General features: G+C 39.3%; 1 protein-coding gene across 1 annotated transcript in view; it reads right to left on the reverse strand.

Annotated features, from left to right (window-relative positions):
• KYNU (kynureninase) overlaps positions 1 to 23,062 on the reverse strand; it is a 59,504-nt gene that overhangs the window by 20,876 nt on the left and 15,566 nt on the right. Inside the window, exons 4-10 of the mRNA XM_062004968.1 lie at positions 20,890 to 20,972; positions 14,228 to 14,289; positions 12,960 to 13,031; positions 11,572 to 11,646; positions 10,089 to 10,235; positions 4,086 to 4,184; positions 3,251 to 3,324 (exon numbers count right to left, since the gene is read on the reverse strand). Of these exons, the coding sequence (XP_061860952.1) occupies positions 3,251 to 3,324; positions 4,086 to 4,184; positions 10,089 to 10,235; positions 11,572 to 11,646; positions 12,960 to 13,031; positions 14,228 to 14,289; positions 20,890 to 20,972 (612 nt within the window). The remainder of the gene's footprint in view (positions 1 to 3,250; positions 3,325 to 4,085; positions 4,185 to 10,088; positions 10,236 to 11,571; positions 11,647 to 12,959; positions 13,032 to 14,227; positions 14,290 to 20,889; positions 20,973 to 23,062) is intronic.

Below are 23,062 nucleotides of genomic sequence, written 5' to 3' on the forward strand. Positions count from 1 at the left end.
AACGTCCCCTCCACAACATAACTGCACTTAAGTGGAAACTCAATGGCACAGGATCATCCTGCACTGACCAGTTTCAGTAGTGTTTCATAGCTCTGTTCTGTCCAGGTCTCTTTTTATTTGAAATCTTCCCACAGAGAAATCACTCTAGCACAATTAGCCAAGAATATATTGCATTGTGATATATAGAGTAGGTATTAAAAAAGCTATTCAAGTATTAAAAGAGACTTCACAGGAGGTGAGATCATGAGAGAACAGAGATATATTGGACCCATATATGTCAGATTGATTCAGTTTTACTGCTCTGGGAAGAAACATAGGGGACTAGCAAAGGACTATTCAACACACTCAGGTACAGATGTTAATTAGGATGGTTACAACATGTAACTTTTAGACCCATGGCCCTTGCAGTGAATTAGAGAACTATCCCTACCTAAGCCAGGTAGTGCAGGACAGTGTTCACAGTGATACAAGACAAGAAGGGGACATACAAGCCTGTATTGTCTGTAGCCTCCATCAGACAGCCATCAGTCCTGAGGGTCAAACCTTGCTCTTAGGCATAAATCCTTTTCCAGGTTAAGGAATTACCAACTTTTAAAACTCTTGTGGGAAGCTTGCACATCCACAAAGAAGGGTGGGATTGGCTTTGTCTTTTGTCTGCTGCAGTGGTGTTACTGAATAGTACAGGGTTTGGGTTGCAAAGGTTTAAAGGTAGGCTGCCACAACCTCACTCTGCAGACTCAAAGCAGAAGGCAGTTTGGCATGGCACCAGATAGTAGTGCTAAGGGTATGAAATAAACTAATAACTCTTTCCAAAGTTACATTTGAAAAGTGGAAAGCAGCTGGAGGAAAACTCAGTTTCTGAATCCAGGCACAGCTACAACGGGAACACTCGTTTCCTTACTTTGCTCTTATTTACAAGGCTTCTGGACCTGGAAAAAGCTTACCCAAGAAAACAATGGAAGTTCAAATAAAATAACCAAATCCCAATGATGATGGGTGGTAGCTGGACTTGAAGATTTAAAATAGGAGTTTTGGATTGAGCTGTCTAATTTGCAGTAAGTATCGAAGCCCTTTTTGCCCCAGCCTCAGTAACAGGCAAAGGCACTTGGCAAACCTTCTGGGTCTGCCTCTCTGAATTATGGTCAGAATGTACATTTTTCTATTAACAGACAATACTTTATTTCGATATAAAAATAACTGCCTAGTCAATAGCTTGCAGAAAATATGAAGGATGAGACAAATTAAAGAAATCTATACAGGGGGGAAAAAGTGACCTGCATAATAGTAGCCACGAGTTAAAAACGATATTTCAGACTGTTAAAATGACAAAAGGATATCAGCTGGATTGGAATTTAATTACCAGCTTATGTGTGGGCTGAAATGTAAAGAAAGAGAAGTGTTCTGTGCTTCTGTTTTGGAATGAAGTTGTTTGGCCACTGGGTGTCATCCTCGATTCAGATGACAGCCAGAGACTTTTTAGATACAGCATAAAACCTGCAACTTCCAGAGCAGTTAAATTCCACTCTATTTGATTGTGCAACATATAGCAAATTGCTCTGCTTTTAAATCAGCTATAAAGTGGAATGCTTTGACATAGACAAATTCTCCTTTGTCTCATTGTCTTATTAGGAGACCTGAAATGACTGGTTGATGCGGAAAAGAAGGAAAAGTAATGCAACCAAAGCATATTAACTACAAACAATATGAGGAGTGATTACCAAATCTCAGGAAATATGAAATAACTATGATTGAATAATGCAGAGTATCTCTGGAGGAAGTTTGGAATTATATTCTTAATTGCATCCCAGGATGAAAAATAACTACTTTATGTAGGGACTTTTATTTAAGATATTCAGCATCTAGATTCAGTACATAAATTAATGACTATGTACGAAGAAGCTGGTTCAGGATACACTGATTTAAGCTCTTACCTACAATACCAAGCTAGCACCCTCATAGAAGTTTCACATTTTCTTCAGGTAAAAAGACTGAAAGTCCTTGAGATTTTATTCATGCCTCCTATTCCTATTCTGTGATTTCTAGCTGGCCCACTGTATTTCACGGCTCAGCATCTCCCCACCTCCACACAGCCAGGATCCAGAGGTGCAGCCACAGAAGCAATGCCTGTCCCTGCCTAACAGGGAAGCAGAAAAAACCACCAAAACTTTCCAGAAGAAATACCTAGATATTCAGAATATTTTACTAGTGTTCACATGTGAGGATCAAATCAGCTCACAATGGGTCATATGTCACCCTAATGAGTTTTCTGTTATGGGTAACTGAGTAGAACTTATCAGTGTTATTTTGTTATCTCCTGGGAGTCTAGACAGTCTGAAACCAGCACATAGTGCAGGGAAAATGCTTATTATAGTATTATTTCTCTCTGAAACCTGATTTAGTTTGCCTTCTTCAAGCCAAAAGAAAAGTGCTAGCAATTTCTCCAAGCGTTATAGCCAGAAAGAAATGTTTACATTTATCAGTGCATGAAAAGTATTAATCCTACTGTTCTTAATATACATACATAGAGTACAGTCATTTAACATTTTAAATAACAGATTTCTTTTTTTAATGCAGCTAACCTCAGTAGATAGCACAGCTTTTCATGGATTATACAGTCTTTGAGAGCACAGATCTCCACGTAATGCTTCCCAGCTTTACCAGTGGATATAATTTTAATGAAAACATGCCAGTATTAAAGAGCTATTAGACACCAAAATTGAAATTGTCTTTGATTTTGTTCATCAACCCAAGACTTCAATGATTTTCTTGAAAGTCCATTTTTGAAGGAAGATGTTAAATATTCTCTTTGCATTGAACAGTCTCGTCGGCATGATTTAGGTTACTTGTTTTTACTATTATAAGCATTCTGTTTTATGATTAGTTTAGAACCGATAGTAAATGTCAAGGAGGAAATGCATTTAAGATGGGAGGATATACACTAACAATGTCACAATTTAGTAAAATTAACATAAAACAACCCATCTGGGGTAATGAAGTTAGATAATCAAGTTTACTAAACTTGTACTAACCTTTGCATTGATGTAAAAAGGAACAAATATTAGCCCAACGAGGTGGGTTTTTTTAAGTAGGGAAAATCTTCTACACCTATACATATGTAATTAAACACATCCATACTCTATGACTAGGAATCTATATACTTTCTCTCATTTTCGGATCTCAATTGAAAAGAAAGGGAGTTTCCCATCTAAACTTCCCAGCACCTTTTATTTGGAATTAGGAATCTACTTACGCTGGCTTAATACTCTGGGAATGCTTCTCATGAATGTAAGCAGCAGCGAGGCCTCCTGCTCCAGAGTTTAAATACTGCAAAGAACAAATGCACATGTACACACTGTGCTCATTATCTGTAAAGTATAGCTTCCCTTCCCTCACCCTGTTGTGCAAAACAGACCAATTTAAACATTTCTACTGGTTTCTAACTAGAGATCTTAGTATTGCTCCCAGAGTGCTGATGTGGGTAAAAACAGATACATTTTTTTTCAGATTGGTTCTGAAAATATCTTTCTTGGCTTACATATGATACTTGAAGTCTGACAGACAAAAGGCTAGAAAACTGCAGTAGAGCTGAAAACGTCCCATGTCATAATAAATATAGCAAAGTCGTCAAACAATTCTTCTGGCTGTATCTGCTGATTCTTAATCTCATGAAAAGTCAAAGGAACTGAAAATATCTTGTTCCATGATCTGAAACTATTGAAGTTTAGACAGGAATATTCTCTTATTTAGGGACCATTCAAGAAAATCCAATAGTTGCAAGACTTTCTTGGTGTGAGAAATAAGACAAGAGCCTCTGGCAGAGCAGAATGTGCTTCAGAGCAGATGTTTAGCCATCACTAGCACCCATCTCACATCTACATGACTTCACAGGACACTGACACTATTATCTTTTAGAATCTGTGGTAACAAACCTCCACTAAGGTCAGAGTCCATCTCCTGCTAGGTTGAAAGACTCAGCCGAGTCAGATCAACAGTTCAAGTGCAGTTCCTATTCACCTGACTTGTTTACTGGCCCATCATATAAGTGACATTACAGAAAATAGTCTCAAACAATGAATCTGGTTTACCTTGTAAGAGCACCAGCAGGCAAAGTCTACTCCCCAGTCATGCAAATGAAGCTCTACATTCCCAACTGCATGAGCCAGGTCAAACCCAACAAAGCAACCCTGCAGGAAAGAGAAAATTAATATATCAGATAGCCATAAATAGTAACTTATTTTGACAAAGCTATCTTTAAAGCTTTACTTGCTCTTTACATAGGCTTGCTGTTACAGTCTCATCTGTTCTGAGTTTTCAGTAGGATCACAATTTCTAACTAGAATCAAGTTTTCTATACCAAAGATGAAGGTAGAGATCATGATTTTTTTGTGGGCTTGCCTTCAAGGTCTCTTGGATATAGTTTGGATTTTTAAATGTTCTCTCATGTGGTAAAGTGCAATCACTTGAAATAAATATTCAGAATGAAGAGATTATTTCAAACTCCTGCATGGCATGGCAGGCTCTAGACAGAGGCAATATACAAATGTACATGATGATGCCAGTCACTCTTGAACAATTATATTCCACTATAGACTTATACTTAAGATCCCATTGATATTTAGACTATGAGGATCCTTCTCTTTGAGAATCTAAGCAGATGAAATAGCACCCGATGTGACACAATGATCTTTAAAAACTTTTCTACTTCTCTTTAAAAGTTGCAAAAGGACCCTGTCATTTCCCTGTGAAAAGTGGTGTGTTTTTAATAACCACAATTTGCATAAGCCACTGGAAAAAGGGTTGCACAGAAAGTAACCACTGGATGGCAGCATTTTTAAACTAAAAAGTCCTCCTAACTTTGCTATTTATTTAATCTCAGAGAAATAAAACTGCCTTTTGTGCCTGGACTACAAATTAAACACTATTTTGCATTTGCTTCTAAAACATAAACTGTCTGCTTGCAACTAACATGGAAGGAATAAGAGTAAGAGCAAAAGCTTCAGAAAAATCAACATCCAATAATAAAACAAAGGATTTTTTAAAGACTCTCTTGCTGTTTCTTGCATGATGGAAGCCTTAGATAAATTATTTAAACATTATTTTTGTGTATTTAATCTTATCTATGAAGTAGATAACAATTTGAAAGAAACAGCATTTTAAGAAGATATGACACACTAATTCTAATGGAGGTATCACTGAAGTTATCAGTTTGAGAAGTCACTCCAAAATAATGGGAAGAAGACTCACTGCCTTTCCATTTGTGTGATTTAAACATTTGCTCTTAAACAAAGTTGCAACAAACAATCTAGCTTTCACACCCTTGCTGTCTTGTCTTCACAGGGAAACTCAGAAGTGAGTTAAGACAAATCAACTGAAATGGTGAAGCTAATGGAGAGAAGCTGAAGCACAGTGAATGCTCATGGGAACGTTCTCATTCAGAGATAAAGTGGCCTTGGTTCAGAGAAATAAGCTACAGCAAACTAAAGCCAAACTGCTATTGAACAAGAGGGTTTTCACTGGTTTTTAAGGCATTAGCTTCAAAACTTCCATTGACTGGATTTTAACATTTACAGATATCTGTTTGTATGTGCCCCACAAAGTTTTTTGATGAGAGATTCGTTGGCTGCAGTGGAAACTATGAATAACATAATATGCTGAGAGTCTGACAGAATGTATGTCTGGCAGGACATTAATGAAAAGAAATCAAACAAACAACAGCCCCAAAATAAAATTTAAGTAATTTAATTATATTTTAAGACCTGTTAAAATCAGTTGTAGTTTCCCAGTCTGTAAGTGACAAACCCTATAAAAAAGAAATAGGTTTGAGCACAAGATCACAAATTAGGAAAATACAGTAAAAGGGATGTAGGACAAGACTCCTTAGGACACCAGAAGGCTGGATGGCCTTGCAGTCATGTTGCCACAGTGAGGTTTCATAGCCACATCTATACTCATAACCTCAACATGCATAAACACATGGCTGGCACAGATCAGCTTGTGTCCACACCACACACAGCCCTCAAACAGTATGACCACCCATGGGCTGTACTCCTGAGTGGCTTTAATTGCTCCCCAACATTTTGGAATTCATTGTTAAATCCCTACTGAACACTATTTAACTTACTAAGGAGGCAAAGCCTGAAAATCTGGGTTCGGTGCTGGCAGGTTTCCTACAGTCTCTGAAACACCCACTCATACCATTTTGTTCAAGTCATCATCTGCAAGATGGGTGGTGCTGGTTTGCTTTCCCTGGGAGGTGTCTGGCACCCAATTCGCACAAACAGCAAATGTTTAGCCACACAGATTGCAGGGAAAAAGTAAAACAAACTGAAACAGCTCTCCCTACACAAGCCAGGAAGAATAAGGACTATGTGGGAATGTTGCTTCCCCAGCTAAGGGGAAAACAAAGCTCTCCACCTGCTCTGGGCAAGGACGAGGGCATGTGCTCTCCCCTGCCTCTTCCATTTTATTCTAACATCTAAAAGTCATTTCTGTAAAGTGTCTGGGTAGCTGCTGATAACCAGCAGGTAACAACTCAGCATGGACAATGACATTTGGAGAGAGGGAAAGAAATGACAGCTTCACACCAGCAAAGCTGGGACATTTAGAAAAAGAGACAGGAAAAGAAATGAAGATGAAGGATCTTAAAGCTCTTCCTACAGCGACTCAAGAGATTAAAATACTTTACATATGGTACAGAGCCAGTAGAAAGTACAATATAACTTATGAAATGAAAATTGTATTTGAAAGCCAGAGTCTCCTAAAAAGTCAGCCATTTCTTTGCTTGTAGAAGAATGAAATAACTCAAGTCCATCCATCCTCTAGAGCAAGCACAGAAGTATGAAACAAGGAAAAAAAACCTGTTACATCCTCTTCAGCCTGCTGATAAGTCTCTTTCACAATACATAGTAATTTTGATTGATCAGAGAGACCTAAGATGGAAAAATAGCCTGAGGTAATTTTTCAAGCTTAATTTAGTTCATTTAATATTTAATGACTTAATGAAGCTGTCTATGTGCAGAGCTCTCACTCTGGGAGGAATCTGAAAGTACGTAGAGAACTTAGGAAATTGGCTTAAGAAATGTAAAAGGAAATCAGTAACTTAATTCATAAATGATTGACCTCAAGAATCCTAGGACATATTCCTGAGCTCACAGCTGAAGTTTCTAGCCAAGCCCTGATAAAGTACAACACTGCAGGATTTTATTTCAATTGTACATTAAAAGAATTATTAAGACCACCTATGTAGGACTTTAATCTCTGCTACACCGACTGACAAGTGAATTTTTTCCTCTTCTTGTTCTTCTCAAGTGACACTTCCACCTTGAGTTTTCCCCTTCTGACTTTCTTGCCTGTCAGCTCTCTTCAACCTATTTACTGTTTATGAGCATGGAGTCATTCACTGCCCTTCATCACCAGGAAAGGGGGCTTTGCATTTTTGCTATGAACGTGACTTCTTGAGCTTACTCTCTTTGAATATATATTTTAAACGACTTCCAGCCTTTCTGTGACCATATGTCATGTATAAGACAATTGTTGGTATCATCAGGTCCAAATGCTCTTGAAGGAGATATGGCTTTAAGTCTATATACCTACTGTCCTGAAGCTTATCAGCCTGAGGACAGGGACTGGCTGAATGCCACTAAACAGAGGTTAAGGCTATACATATTACTTAGATTCTAATAACTCTGGTTCAGTAGGGGTTTTTTTGTGTTCTCTAAGCCAACAGCAACTCCCAATGGCAGCTCTGATATGGGAAAAGGGGAGAGGAGCCAATTGCTCCTGAAGAATCAATGTTTTATGCTTTTTGGTGTAACCAGAAATGCCGACACTAAGAGAAGCAGCAGGATACAGGATCACCTCTTACCAACATTAAGACAGCAAACTCTTCATGAATCACTGAGTTTGTAGCTGTTCAACTAAATATTTGCCATACACAGATGTTTAAATGTGGTGTAACAGTACTTTACATAGTGATTTGTATAAGCATGTAACCATCACTTAACCCTGGGGGCAGAATCTGTAAGGACATAGAGCTGAGTCTATCTGACAGCAGGGAATAAAAACAGGGCTGGCTCATGCTTTTCAAGCCTTATGGGTACTGAAACAGTTCTTCAGATTGAATTACTTCTACTTTTTAATACACTAAGGACATTTTAAGCTGTGGATCTACCTGAATCCCTGTCCTACACGTTCCAACCACAAAGAGGCAGGCACTCATTTATTTATCTTTCCTTTTGAAAAATCTCTGGAAGAAAAGATCCACTTCCACATTGTGACATTTCTAACAAGCATGCAGGTGAAATGGGCCTTTGACAACCATCTCTGCCTGCTGGAGTACTAAACTGCTGTCAGAAATTGTAGCGGTTTTGTGTATCTGTGTGGAAGCACATACCTCCACATACCTCTAGTTAGTACTATTATTGGCTCTTCCTTATAGACATTTTAAGCTGTCCTCACCAAACCCTGGTTATCTCCTCCAATAATATGAACATCAAATCATTTTTTGCTTCTTATAATGAACTATCAGTGACTTACAATGAACTATCAGCTTTTCCCCAGAACACAAGTTCTGAGCCACTTTGGGGTGGTTTATAGCCTTCAGTGAAACTGCATCACTTCCACTCATCCAAGCACGTGTCTCACAGTCCACAAAGCATCTATAGAGAGGCAGTGAGGTGATAGGCTTCCCTCATGTTGTTCATATTTACATCAGGGAAAAAAGATTTCTCTCTCAGACACATCACAGAGCAGATTTTGGGGAAGAAGCATGGTAGGCATGTAGGCATTGACGATTGAGTGAATGATTTGCTGCTACCAGGAGTGAGAGCAAATAGGGTAATGGGTGGTATCATCTTATTAATAACCTGTCTTCCCTTTGAAACATTTCAGCATAGCTCTTTGATTGTTTGTGGTCAGCAAAGTACTGGAAGATTCTCAAGCAAAGCACCAATCCAGGTGTTGCTTTGAGAGCTGCATGGAGCTAACGCACAGACCTGGGTCTCCCTGCAGTTAACTCCCCCTTTTTCTTTCTTCCTTGGCTTTCTGCATCCATGTCAGAAGTCAAGTCTTGTTTTGTACTGTGTTCAGGACCAATTTTGTTACCAGGTGCTGCTCTGTTGAGAACATTTCCTTTTCATATCCCACGGGTCCTGCACTAGCTCTCATACCTGCTCTACTCTCCCACGGGAGACTTTACCATCACTTTACAGCAGCATAACTTACTCCCTGACCTCTAGAAAAATTTCCACTGCCAAACCTACAGCAACAGAAGATGTATAGCCTGTTGTGAGCCAGGAACCTCTCCAGAGAGTTCAAACATCAAATATAAATAGTTAGCTAGTTTGCCAAAATCCAGTGATACTAAGTTTATCCTTGAATGGTTTAATCTTCCATGAAATAAGGTGCACCCAGTAAAAGATTGGCCCTGCAGAAAGTCTGGTGACCTGTTGATAAGAAGACTTAATTAAAAACTACTTTCTCCTGGATTTCTAAAGCAATTGAGATGGTTAAAGAAGTTTTACAGCTATATCCACAGAGCACACTTCCTGCACTCTCCAAAGGCTGAGTCATCACTATTTACAGTCGTCTTGTGACACTGATGTGCTCTATGTTCAGAGAGTCTGATCAGCTGAGTCTGACTGCCGCTGCATCCATGGGGATGTCACCTGCCTGCTCACTGGGGCCAAAAACTGCCACAGACTGCCTGCAGGAAAGGAGGAAAAACAGGGAAGTCTGCCAAATCAGCAGAAATCTAATGCAAACTGACTTTAGAAGAGAGATTAGAGCGATGATTACCTCCTCCTTCTCCACCGAACCTCTTGAAAGTCTATCCTTGAAGAAAAGCCCTATAGAAGCCAAGTCATGAGTTATATCTCTGCCTAGTTTAACTCTCAACTGCGAGATTGCTCTGAAAGGGCTATTTCTTCATGCAGCCCACAGCCCTCAAAGGGTCTGGTCACACAGTGCTTTTCGACACATGTTTCCATGTGTGCTCTGTTTTGTTCCACAAAAAGTAGAAATCACAAATATTTCACGAAGAAAATTGATCTAAAATTGGTGTTAAAAGGATGAGTCTGGAGCACTCCTACCTTTTGTTGTCCAGCCTTTGTTATTCTAGGGATGTCAAACAGCTGTCCTGTGTAGTATTGCAACCCACTGAACAGAATGACAGCAATAGAGTCCCCTTCCTTCTCAATAACAGCAAGGATATCTTCAATTCTCAATGTCTCCTCCCCCTAAAACAAAGTTAAAGCACACATTTTACATCAACTCTGGCCATAATGAAACTGTCATTTCTTATTTCATAATCTATATTTTACCATGAGCCTTGCTGCTTGCATAAGGAGATCAAAAGCAAATCCTTAGCATGGTAATGATATACAAAACTACTGCTATGAAGTACCCTGTGAGTTACCTCAAGAAAAAAAAAGGTATCATTAGCAAACTTATCTTGAAGGTGTCAGTTATAAAAGATCTATTCACTTCATATTCTAGCATGCTTCATAGTCTTTAATATTTCAGATAGTCTTAATTTACAGTGAAAAAAAGACCCCAGTGCAAATAGAACATATAGTGATTTTGATGTGGCATTTAAAATTTGTGACACCCACAAGACTTAAAAGTGGCCTGTTTCACTCTACTTTTCTGATAAACTTTGTATCCCACTGGAAGCTATTAGAAACCTGCCATATTTATATTTCAAAAACAATAAGTCTCACATTATGAAAAGTACAAAAATCCCTAAACCTGGGGTCATTAAATATAGAGGAATCTCAACCAAATAAAAAAGAAAAAGAAAAACCAATTCATTCTTGATTTTTGTAGGAAAATTAGTGCCCTATCCTCCTCCCAGCTTCCTAGCAAGGGATCATGTAAAACATACCACCACCTAGGGATCAATTAGGCAGCAAAAACCTAGAATTAAATCAGACTTGTTACTGAAAAAAGCTTGGGCAGAAGAGTGTAGAATTGCAAGTAGCTGTTATTATCTCCACAATCTTTGCAAATCTATCAAGCGTTCAAGAGTGGGCTCTTTACTCACAAGATGACTCAGATTTCAGAAGCAAAAGGTCACTATCAGTTTATAGTTAGGTGGCAAAGTTCTCAATACTACAAAAATGAAGCAAGGCAGCCTCTCAAATTAATTTGAATGGCATATTACCCAAAGCAGACCTTTCCCTTAGTCTGTGCTGATATACAGACTCCTATTGTTCATGTTATGGCTATCTTTTACCCTAGGACAATAAAAGGACATTGGGGTTTCTTGATGAGCCACTGTCTTTTGCAGTTCTCACAGGATGCTGTTAGATTTTGCAAACAGGAAAAATAGATGTTCTACAAGGCAAATGCACCAGTTGAACCAGACAATTATAAAACAAGTTCTAATACAAAGAAAATATCTACACAGAAACAGAATACATGGTCTGTACATTTGTAGGTGAAAGTATTAATAGAAATAGATTATCACTTCTGCAGGAAGACTACAATATTTGAGAAGGCATGACTGCTCTCCTATGAAATATGTCGCTGCCCTTAGCAGTAGCAATCAGAACTGACACACTTCTCACCAACCTCCCGTGGCTGCATCATGAGCATGCACTTCTCCACATCAAGTCCATGAAGCCGAAGTTGAGACTCAACGGCGTACTGGAAGAGATTTGTATGTAGAGCACCTTAGCGATGTTAAACAAGAAAACAACTAAAAGAAAAGCAGCCAAACAAATCAGAATTTCAGGACAGGGATTCAGATGCCTTTCCTTGCACTAAAATTAATGCTTGAAAGTCTCATTCCACTCCTTTGAAAGCTTCATAGATTTCAAAGCCTGAATCCTACAGGATAAGTTCATGGAGTAGAATGAGGGTTGAAATCCATGGAGGTTACCATATGCCAGCAAGCAAAGCATGGAGGGATAACAACCACAAAGAGGACTGATCATCACTTCTCTATGGCTCTTGGGTACTCAGTTTCCTTGGTAGCACATACTAAACCCCAGGCTGTCATATACACACTTTCAATTCAAACGAGGTTTGACCAGCACGTATATGCTGTCCCATGTCATTCTCATGTCTTCAGTTTGGTGCAGAGCTGGGAGGAAATGAGAGCCCTCAGCTCTCAGGTTACTTTGAAAATCCTACACTCTGATTTTATCAATAAATAACGGTTCTGGAGATAGCATAAAAGTCGTCAAATAATACATGACAGGAACTGAAGTGACGGCTGTTACACAAGTTACTGCTGTAGCACCATAGAAGTTTAAGATGGAGTCCAAATGTACCAGTGCAGCTGGAGCAAACGTGGGGTTAGTGTGAACATTACTTAGACTAAAGGCAATTGAAGTTTATATATCTGTGCTACCCATCTTCATTACAAATAAAGTAAGTAGACTGAGTCATTTTTATCACACCTTAGAGATCAAATTTGTTATAAATTCCATTATTTTACAGATTTGATGATAAAATAGCAGTGGGTCACAAATCCAAAGATTAATTTGCTCTAATCTGTGATGCACGGGCTATTGTCTCCTGTTTTATAACAAATTACATTTGAACCAGTAATCTAAAGTGCTAAGAACAAATATTTCCATCTCTGTCTGGGGATATATAAGTGTTAATGTTGTGAGTTTGTATCGATTTGGTTTCATAAAGTAAAACAGCAACAAGAATTAATAAAACATTTATAGCTTCAGTTGATTTAGGCCAGTAGTTTGTTCAATGTCTTTAAAAAGACTAATAAATCAATGTACCCATTCAATCTTTTCCTCTTGTAACATTTTTTTTTTTAACAGAAGGAATAAAGCTACTATCTGTAAAATATGCTGAGCTCAAAAGCTTCTGACAGATTTTTTTATTGTAACATTACTTGGACAAGATAAGCTAATAAATATTCAAATAGGGCTACTGATATTCTTTGAAAAAAATCTGATTAATAATACAAATATGGTCAAATATTAATTTCTTACATGGTCAGAGGGAAAGGCTTTGGCTTCTAGAAGAATTTTGTAGCGTCTTGGAGTTGGTTTAAAGAAAGATAACTGTTAAGAACAAAACAAAAATGGTATGTTGAAACATAGCTAAGCAGAGATGAGAGAGATTCCAGGCATATAACTTAATAAAGACTGTTGTACGTTCATGAGGACTACAGAGAACCCCCAGAAATAACAAATTATTCTCTGTCCATATAACATTTATCAAAGTAGGAAAGTGTTATAATATTGAATTTCATATTTCCATAACAAAGGCCACAAAAATGCAGCAGCGAAAACTTGCACTTACAGGAATCGATGGCAAAGCTTTGACAGTGGCCAGGGAAGCTGGGATTTCACCCAGCTCCATTCTGCATGCAGAAACAGTAGCTGAAGAGTAGCAAACAGCACAAAGGAAATGGATTTTCCATTCCTAAAACACTTATTATTAAGTCACCCCCTCCTCTGAAACAAGCTTGACCAAAGTGCTGAGCCTTCTGCAGAGACCTCATTCTCACCCATCCCAGCACCTATAGGTGAACGGTTCTTCCTTCTTAGCTCCTTGCTTTGAGACAAAGTGGGCTTGCCAGCATGCTGAGATGACCAGAAAAAGACTTACAAGCCCTCCTGCTCATGCTAGCAGTGGTTGCACAGAGCTTAGCACGGGCTGTGTATTCCAGTGGTTTGGTACCAATATGGCTCTTGCACATAATTGTCTTTTACTTAATCTCATTAGGTTTCTTAATCTGTTTCAGGTTTCTTATTTTAACACAGGTCAGAGACATGTTACAGAAGAGCAATGAATCTTTTTGAATGAAACACACAAAATGAAGCTTCACATCTTCATTTAGTTGAAGCAAATCTTTGGAAATGGCAGAGAACCAGACACAGTCAATAACCACAGAGAGCTCTGCACGTAAAGAAACCACACTTATGGCTACTGTGTGATAAAAATAAAACCCAGATGCTTTACCACATTTTAGTCCTCTCTGAGGACTGACATGCAGCACATACAAGAACAGCTCAAACTTCCCCTATAGAGTCCTTGAAAACATTTTTATGCCAAGCTTTTCTGCTTAAGTGGAGACCGGTTTTTTTGCACAAGCCAAAACATCATTCAAGATGGAATTCCCAAGGCTTAAGAAAAGTTAGGCTATCATCCATTGCTCTTTGTGAGGACCTCGGAAAATACTTTGCTTACATTTACAAAGTAAGGAGAAAAATATTTGTCAACACACTGTCAAATAGATATTGTAAAGACATACCATCTGGAGGTGTAAGTTAACAGTTAGGCCATTCATTAAGGCTACTTCATGTCTGTGGGCCCCTGAAATGAGAATATGTTTTAAATGATTAAGGATTTTACTTATCATTTCAGAGAAATCTAGTACAGTGTTGAGAAAGCAAAAGTACATTTTCAGTCAATGTCTCTCTAAAGGCTGGAAAGTAAACAAATGCTTGAGGTGTCATCACAGTGAAGTAAAAAGATTTCTTGTCTGACTCACTACACCACACTGGCAGGAAAACATTTATTTTTATAAGGTCAGCCACAGAAAACAAAAAGCAATGAAATATTTCCATTTCCTGGCAAACCACCGGTAGATTTATTATTATTAATACCTCAGACAAAAATCAGGTCAGAAGACTATACATAAAGCAAGTCTTACAGGCTTCATTTTGACCTAGGTTTATACACAAAGCAAGTCAGAAAGCATATGGAGACAATCATCTACTGTAAGTGGTTACTACAACATCAAGCTAAATCTCATCCCTAATAAAAAAAAATAGCAAAAATGGACCATTGAATATAACAGACCATTGTTAATGTAGCCACTTAGGAAGAGGCAGCCAAAAGATGCCTTTTGGCTACAGCTAATCACAGGCAGAGCTGATGGAGTAACAACTAATTGTTATTGCAAACTACTTAGTAACAAATTCTCAAACCCTTATCAAGCACTGGTGGGAGGTTTTAGGCAGGACAAGGGACTGCATGATAGGCAGGGCGCCACTGAGATATGGAGAAAATCAATTCCTGTTTCTTTCTGTTTTCCCTGATGTCTGTTGTTGAAAAGCAGTAATTCACCCTTGACACAAATCGGTGCTTTGAGAGTCCTCTTCAGCTGGATGATGGGCTCATGCACCACACCCTAGTCATCACCTCAGAAACAGAGTTGACTGAAGGTGGAAAGAGGATGAAAACAAGTGTAAGCAGGCAGGGAGGGAACAGCTGCCCTGGAGATTGGTAAAAAGGAAAGGAAAACATGATGGTAAGGTAAGGTAAAAAGGGTAAGAGGAGACAAAAGATGTGGAGGTGAGTCCTGGGATTCTCCTGTCTGTGCTTTGCAGGGCACTCAAGGTTCTAATCAGCACAGGGACGAAACAGAGAGAGCACCCAGACACTCGCTATATATATATATAGGAAAAAGACATAACCATGAGTTCAACTCAATACAAGTGAATATAGCTTAATAACAGGGAAATATATAATTGAGAAGGGCTTATTTGCAAATCCTTGCCAAGCAGGCCTCAGCTTCTGCCACCACAGGTGAACCTGCTTCTGCAGGGGGATTGGACTAGGTGATCTCTAAAGGTCCCTTCCAACCCCTACCATTCTATGATTCTATGATCCAAGAACCATTCTGACTGAGGTATTCAAGGACCTTTGTGTTACTGAAATTTCCGAGTGTTGGACAGGTTTATCACCAGTGACACCAGAGGACCCGTCCAAGGGTTGGACCAGGAGGAGAAGAGATGTTGTGAATCAATTTCCCAGCTCAAACACCAGGAACATCATCAAGATTGTGGGAAGAAACATAACCAGGCTTAGCTCTTCACAGGGAGAAGTAAGCTCTTTTCCTCATTTAAACTCCTCTCCTTTGCTTTCTTTTCTTCCCTCTGATAGCATTGCATCTGCAGGCTCCATGCTGCTGAAAGAGGTCACCTTGTGGCTGTTCTATTGCAGATACAGAAGACAGCTAAAGAGAGTGATTGCAGTTCAAAACAGTATTATTTGCAGTCTTAATATTTCTATGGAACTCTTGAGGCTGAAAAAAGGGATAGCATCAAGAAGTGGTATTGTTCTTCTTTCTCTCTCTGCTCCTTCCATGAAATCTGTGGTTTTTACAGAAAATTCAGCAGGTAATCCTCTGCCTGCTGTACTGTTTCTATATAGAACAAATGGTTAATCTCCAGATCGCTTTTAGTTGCATCTTAGCATCCCAAATTAAATATGACACTACATTTGTCATGTAAGTCTTGGTCTTCCGTAAATTATATATTTATTAAAAGCTTTCCATTATTGAATTTCATGCCCACAAAACAAACCTCATCCGTGTCATTGGAAAACTGTTATCCTTTATAACCTGCACTGCATTTCAGAAAACAACCTTAGTATGATCCAATTAACCTATTACAATATTCAAAGACCCGGCACATGGGAGACAAAATTATGTTTGCTTTCTTTATTTCCTAACTTTATACCATATCTCCCAGACAGGCTAAAACCTGTATGTTCTGCTTGATAAATCTCCACTTTAATAAAAGGAAGCAGCATTTGCAAAGTACAACTTCAGAGACAATTATGATTGTGTTAGGCAGACACTGCTATCCTTCTCCTCTCTGACTGCAGTGGGAGCTTGATCCTCACCAGAGCAAGCGAAAAGCATTTTGTAAAAATGACTGAAAAAAAAAAAGCTGAGGGCCCCAATTCGAAAACAGTTTGGTTATTTGAAATAATCCTTATCAGTCAAAGTCACTACAAATCTGCTAAGCATTCAGTCTTCCCTCAACAGAGACCTGCCTGAGCACATTGTTCAGCAGCAGCCATACAGTTAATCTTGTTCCATCAGAAGGTGATCCTGCCAAGGTTGTAATGTTTTAATAAAGCCTGGTAGGAGAAGCTGAGATTACTGTCACCGCGTTATGCCACTCGGCATGAGCATAGGAAAAAAAAGCTTTGGCATCCATTGACCTTGACTCTGCATTTCACAATGTATTTACTCCTGTAACTTTCATTGAACAAGAAAATGTGACTGCATTTAATAAGCAAGGTGTTATAGCACTATAAACCATTAAACAGACAAAGATATTTTAGTCTTTAGTCTACTCCTGAATAAACCACACCAAATAATTTTTACCTACTATTATAACTTAGAGGAGGAAATAGTAATTCTTCCTCCTCCATAGCATATTAAATATTGAATACAAAAATTATGTTTATGTTCTTACATTAAATTCACTAAAAAAATTAATTCAGGATTCGCTCAACTGATACATATTGATATTACACCTTGCTGGAAAACAGACTCTGCTCTAAGTACCTCATTGGAAGAGAGCATGTTACAGAATCACAGAATCTTAAGGGCTGGAAGGGATCTCGAAAGATCATCAAGTCCAACCTCCCTGCCAGATCAGGACTACCTAGAGTAGGTCACAGAATTACAGAATCTTAAGGGTATGTTAACATAACACTTTCCCCAATCTTTTCACTGTTATCTAAAATTTTAAAAATCAAAACTTATCACAATACATCCATTATACAAGAAAACTTTATTCTTTTGTATTCTAAGAGTCACTCAACCAGGTCCTGAAAAAAGTATAGAGGACATTATATAAATCTGATCCTACTGGCATGTGATTCTGAGACTGTGCTACCATTCAGTGGGATCTTGACCAGCTTGAGAGCTGGGCAGAGAGGAACCTCAGGAGGTTCAACAACGACAAGTGCAGGCTGGAGGTCAAACTGCTAGAGAGCAGCTCTGCAGAGAGAGACCTGGGAGTCCTGATTGATAATAAGCTAAATATCAGCCAGCAATGTGCCCTCGTGGCCAAGAAGGTCAGTGGCATCCTGGGATGGATCAAGAAGAGTGTGGGTATCAAGTTGAGGGAGATTCTTCTCCCTCTCTACTCTACACTGGTGAGGCCTCTTCTGGAGTCCTGTGTCCAGTTCTGGGCTCCTCAGCTCAAGAGGGACAGGGAGCTGCTGGAGAGAGTCCAGCACAGGGCCACCAAGATGGTCAAGGGTATAGAACATCTTTCATACAAGGAAAGGCTGCAGGACCTGGGGCTGTTTAGTCTGGAGGAGACTGAGGGAGGATCTCATTAATATTTACAAATATCTAAATGGTGAGTGTAAAGAGGTTGGGACATCCTTTTTTTCTGTTGTATCAAGTTACAGGATAAGGGCTAATGGGATGAAGCTGGAACAAAAAGTTCAATTTAAATCTAAGGAAAAACTATTTCTACTTTGAGGGTGATGAAGCCCTGGCCCAAGCTGCTCAGGGAGGGTGTGGAGTCTCCTTCCTTGGAGATCTTCAAGACCTGCCTGGACACATTTCTATGCAATCTGAAATAGGTGAACCTGCTTCTGCAGGGAGATTGGACTAGATGATCTCTAAAGATCCCTTCCAACCCTACCATTCTATGATTCTGAGGACCAGACTCAAGCCCAAACCAGGTTTACAGTTCAATTAAAGTCCAAAAAATCCTAGAGAACAAAATCCAAGCTGATAATGTTGACATGCCCTTTACTGATGAAGAAAACAGGACTAGAAAACAATTCCCAGCAAAGAATTTTAAAAGCCAAAAGTAAATTTATGGTATGGTGACCTCAGCCATATTTTTTATAGAAAACTTTAGAATATATGTTTAAAATTAATAATGTTGTGTTTAGTTTAGCATAGTCTGGCCATTGCTATTAAAAAAAAAAAGGTGTTGTATGAAGTTTGGAAAAGAAAAGAGAAATAAGGAGATTGACAAGAAGTTAGATGAAGTTCAAGCAAAGTTCTCATTTCCCTCTCCTTCACTGCAGAATGCTTCTTTTAGTTAAGCAAATATTATAATACACACTGAGCTGGCAGCCTTTACAAGACAGATGGCTAAGGGAAAAAAAATCCCAGCCTGACTCTGTGGTTTCTGCAGTGACTCTTAACCTAAAGCTGGGGACAAACTGACCCCAGCCCTGGCCCTGGTAGGAGGTCAGAGCTCAACCTGCCCCAACACCCTGCAGGGAGTTCACATTTTGCAAACAGAGCAGTGGCAAACACTCACAGAAGGTGAATGTAGAGAAGCATGAGAATTCAGATGCTTCAGACGGCCCTTTGGGGGATCTTGTCTCTCTCCTGATTATGTGAAGAGCATCGATCTTCTTATCTTGTTACTTTATTAATTTAGGTGACTGCAAATACGTAGTGTGACTATTCTCCCATAATCGTAAGATATAAGAGAAATTCTCCACTCTCCAGAGAAATAAATTCAAGTTTCCAATTTAAAAGCCTTTACTATGCATAGGGCTAGTTGTATGACAAGTCACATCTCACCAGCTGCCCACAGCTTCCTAGTTAATACCCTACCAGAATGAGAACATTCACTCACCAGTAAAGACTGTTAAAACTAAAGAAATCCCTGAATCAGCTGCGTTCATCAATTCAACACCCTCCACCCCTTTATATCCTCACATTTTTATGGTCTATGATATTTAACAGATGAATGTACTGAGCTTGCCCTTGAATGTAATGAAAGCAAGAAAAGTAATTTCTTAACCTCCTGAGCAATACTAAGTGCTAAGGTAGCAATTTCCAAAATCAGAACAACCAATCTGCATTTTCTTTTCTAATTTCATTCTGCAGTTCTCCACATAGCCCAGTGATGCCCTGTCTAGCCACATTCCCATTTGAGTGCTCTTGTTTGTGTGTTTACATTATCTTGCTGCTTACATAGGCCAACTATTAAGATATTTCTCCTATTTGCTCCTGTAATAATGTCCAGTATTTTAGCTATTTGGAAACTTCCTTAAGAAGCTAGGGAAAGACTTTCTTTATAAATATATAAATAAGTCTTTCATGAAACATTCCATGGTGTCTCTATTTCCAGTTGTTCATACCCTATTTGCTTCTCTTGAAGGAGAAAAACCATGACTTTCTCATTGAAAACTTGCCTATACTTGGAGGAGTTATTACAAGACAATATCTAGTGTACAGCAGGTCAGCCTAACTGTAATATTTTTCCTTAGTGAAGGTACAAATGAACACACGATAATTCAGTTCAGACAGTCAGTATTGACAGTCACCTTCAATACCTAAATTGAAATACCAGCCAAATCTCACTAAAATCTACTAACCTAGCCTTGACAACAGTTGTAAGGACTGGAGAGAAAAAGTGTCTGTGAGAAACCCTGCCAAGATCATTTCTTTTCCTCTTTCTGACAGCACCAAACCTGAAGGAAATCCCAGTAAAGGATTATTTTAGCAACTACATACAGGTTAGTGTAAGAGGTGACAGAGGAAATTTGTGTTCAGACTCAGATGACTGCTTTCAGGGCTGGCAAACTCACCAGGAAAAGTCTCCAGGGCTCCTTCCCAATCTCTAGAATAACCAGATGCTTTTACTGCCAAGGTCCTGCAGCACTGCAGACTCCTCAAGGGATACAGGAGGGTAACAGGAACTTAGAAATAGCAAGTTCTGCCCCAATTATCAGCATCATTGATATAAGCAGTTCTCAAATATGAGGCTGGATTTAGTGTCATGGAAAGGAGTAAAAGCAGAAAATGTCTAGGTATAAATCGTTTTTCAAAGAGGAAAGTTAATTGGTTCATTTCTAGGAGAGAGACTGAGACTCTGTAACGCCAAGTGTCCTTTGAAAGGGCTTCACGTATTAGACCAAGTGGTTTATGATGTTCCAAGACACCCTTTGCTGCAATTAGTTTCATGATATTCATGTGCTCATATATCATCACATACATTCATCTCCTAGATCACTTGCAGCCTTAAGATAAAGTGTTAGTCCATGCACAAGGCAGACAGAAAAGCTGCTTTAAACCAAAAGAATGCGATGAACCGAATTCTGCTTACAGATTTTCAGGACTTTCAGTCTTAAACCAAGTTTGGTTTTGTTTCTAGAGAAAGATTTTTCCCTGCAGCTCACACCTACCAACCAGCTCAGTCATCAGGTCCACAATGCACTCGTCTGCCAAAGCCCATGGACGTTGACCACTGAAATGGCCATGAACACCTCTGAAAAATAAGAACCAAATGATGAAAACATATGCTATTCACTTTGCATCATTCCTAAGAAACTTATCTTATTGGAGATCCCACATTTGGAGGAGGAAGAGGAGATTCACCTAAGCTGAGCATGGATCTTTTATCATGCCATTGAAGCTCAGAGAAAATGCAGTTTGTTAGTTTCTGACAGATTCTTGAAAAGTATTCATTTTGTCCCAAAATTTCCCCTAGAAATCCCTCAAAATTAAAGCTCATACCTCTTTCACAAGCCTTCTGGAAGTGGCCTCATGGCTACAAGAAGCCTCTGGGAACAGGCACACTGGGAAGAGGCACGGTGATGCCCAGTGCAGGATGGCTCCCTGTTAACCCCAACACATAAACTACACAGACATCAGCAGAGTTACTCCACCTGCATTTCTGAATGTTGTGTGGTACAGAGGATGGTAGATTTGAATACTGCCTTATAGAGCCATAGAAATGTTTGATTGAAGAAGATGTTTAAGATCATTGAGTCCAAGCCCTCCCCTCACACTGCCAAGCCCACCACTAACCCATAGCACTCAGCAACTCAGCTCCACAGCTTTGCAATATCTCCAGAGATGAGGACTCCATCACTCCCCTTGGCAGCTTGGGACAGCGTACCAGCCTGTACCCTCCCAGTGAAAAAGTTCTTCCTAATCTCCAAACTAACCTCCCCTGGTGCAACTTGAGTCCATTTCCTCTTGTCCTATCACACATTATTTGGTAGAAGAGATCCAACCCATTTCGCTACAATCTCCTTTCAGGTAGTTGTAGAGAATGATCACGGCTCCCCTCAGACTTCTCGAGGCTAAACAGCTCCAGTTCCCTGAGCCACTACTCATTAGACTTGTGCTCTAGACCCTTCACCATCTTCATTGCCCATCTCTGGCTACATCTTGCTGACACACAGAAAGATTTTGTGTCAGAAATAATTCCCATGCTTCAAAATCTTCTGTCTAAACTCACTCTTCTGCACAAACCAGCAGGTACTTCATGTATATGCAGGGAGGCATCTGCCTATACAGAGCTGCTTGCTAATTTTTATTACTCGTCTTCTCCCTGTCAAATTGTTCTAGATTGAGCGTGCATAGAGCTTTTTGGTTTGACAGAAGGCATTTAAAACCTTTGTTTTGCAAATTATTCCTATCTATGCTGGATCAGATGGTCACCTTAAACCTGAATGCATCACTAGTCTGAAGTGGCAGATGTGCACATTTGGTTCTGTATTAAGTGCTCTGAACTAATTTTTGCTTCAAATGTGTCAGAGAAGTAAACTTCTACAAGGTAGCCACCATGCATATATAAATAAAAAGTTGCAAAGTTTCTTACATCATTCAGGATGTAGCTTACAGATTTAAATGCAAATGAAGGCAGATCGAGAGAAGTAATAATGGTGCTAATCCAGGGGAACATTGCTTTGGGGCTTTCATCTCACACTGGATGATTTTCATATTTGCTGAGCACCACAGGGTACTTGTGGATTCAGAAATGTCAGGCTGCATGCAGCTAAGGCAAACCAAGTACAAAGGTGTTTCAAAACAGGGACAAAGCCAGTAGGAAACCGGGTAGAGAGGAAAAAAAAAAAGCCCTGAAAAGTTGTGGTGAGAGAAGGAAAAGAACAACGAACAAGCAAGACATTTTTTTAAGAGGAACAAGTGCACAACATTGACTCAAAATGGTGAGAAGACATCTGACAGAATAAGGAGAGTGTGTGAGACACTACCAACCAGCTCCCTGTGCTTAAGGCTATTAAAAAGATTGATTTTCCCTACCCGCCTCATACTTTCCCTTCTCAGGTAGAATTTTGTTCTATCTCCCACACAAATTACCTGGATGTTTTATAGTCAGACCGTTCCTGATTGACTTGGGTCTAATTCACACCTCCTAGAGACATTTCCAAAATAACCACAGTCCTAAAGAGTAGAACTGCTGCAAAAAAACCCCCCACCATTTGTACTGACTATTTCGTGCTTCTTATCCTTGTAAAACACCATTTGCTTTTGGACTAGTTTAGGTCAATAGCTGAAGGAGGGCACAAGTACCACCGAACATCTCCTACAGATAAAATAACCTCCCTA

Source organism: Colius striatus, chromosome 11 (assembly GCF_028858725.1).
Source record: "Colius striatus isolate bColStr4 chromosome 11, bColStr4.1.hap1, whole genome shotgun sequence".
Taxonomy (NCBI): domain Eukaryota; kingdom Metazoa; phylum Chordata; class Aves; order Coliiformes; family Coliidae; genus Colius; species Colius striatus.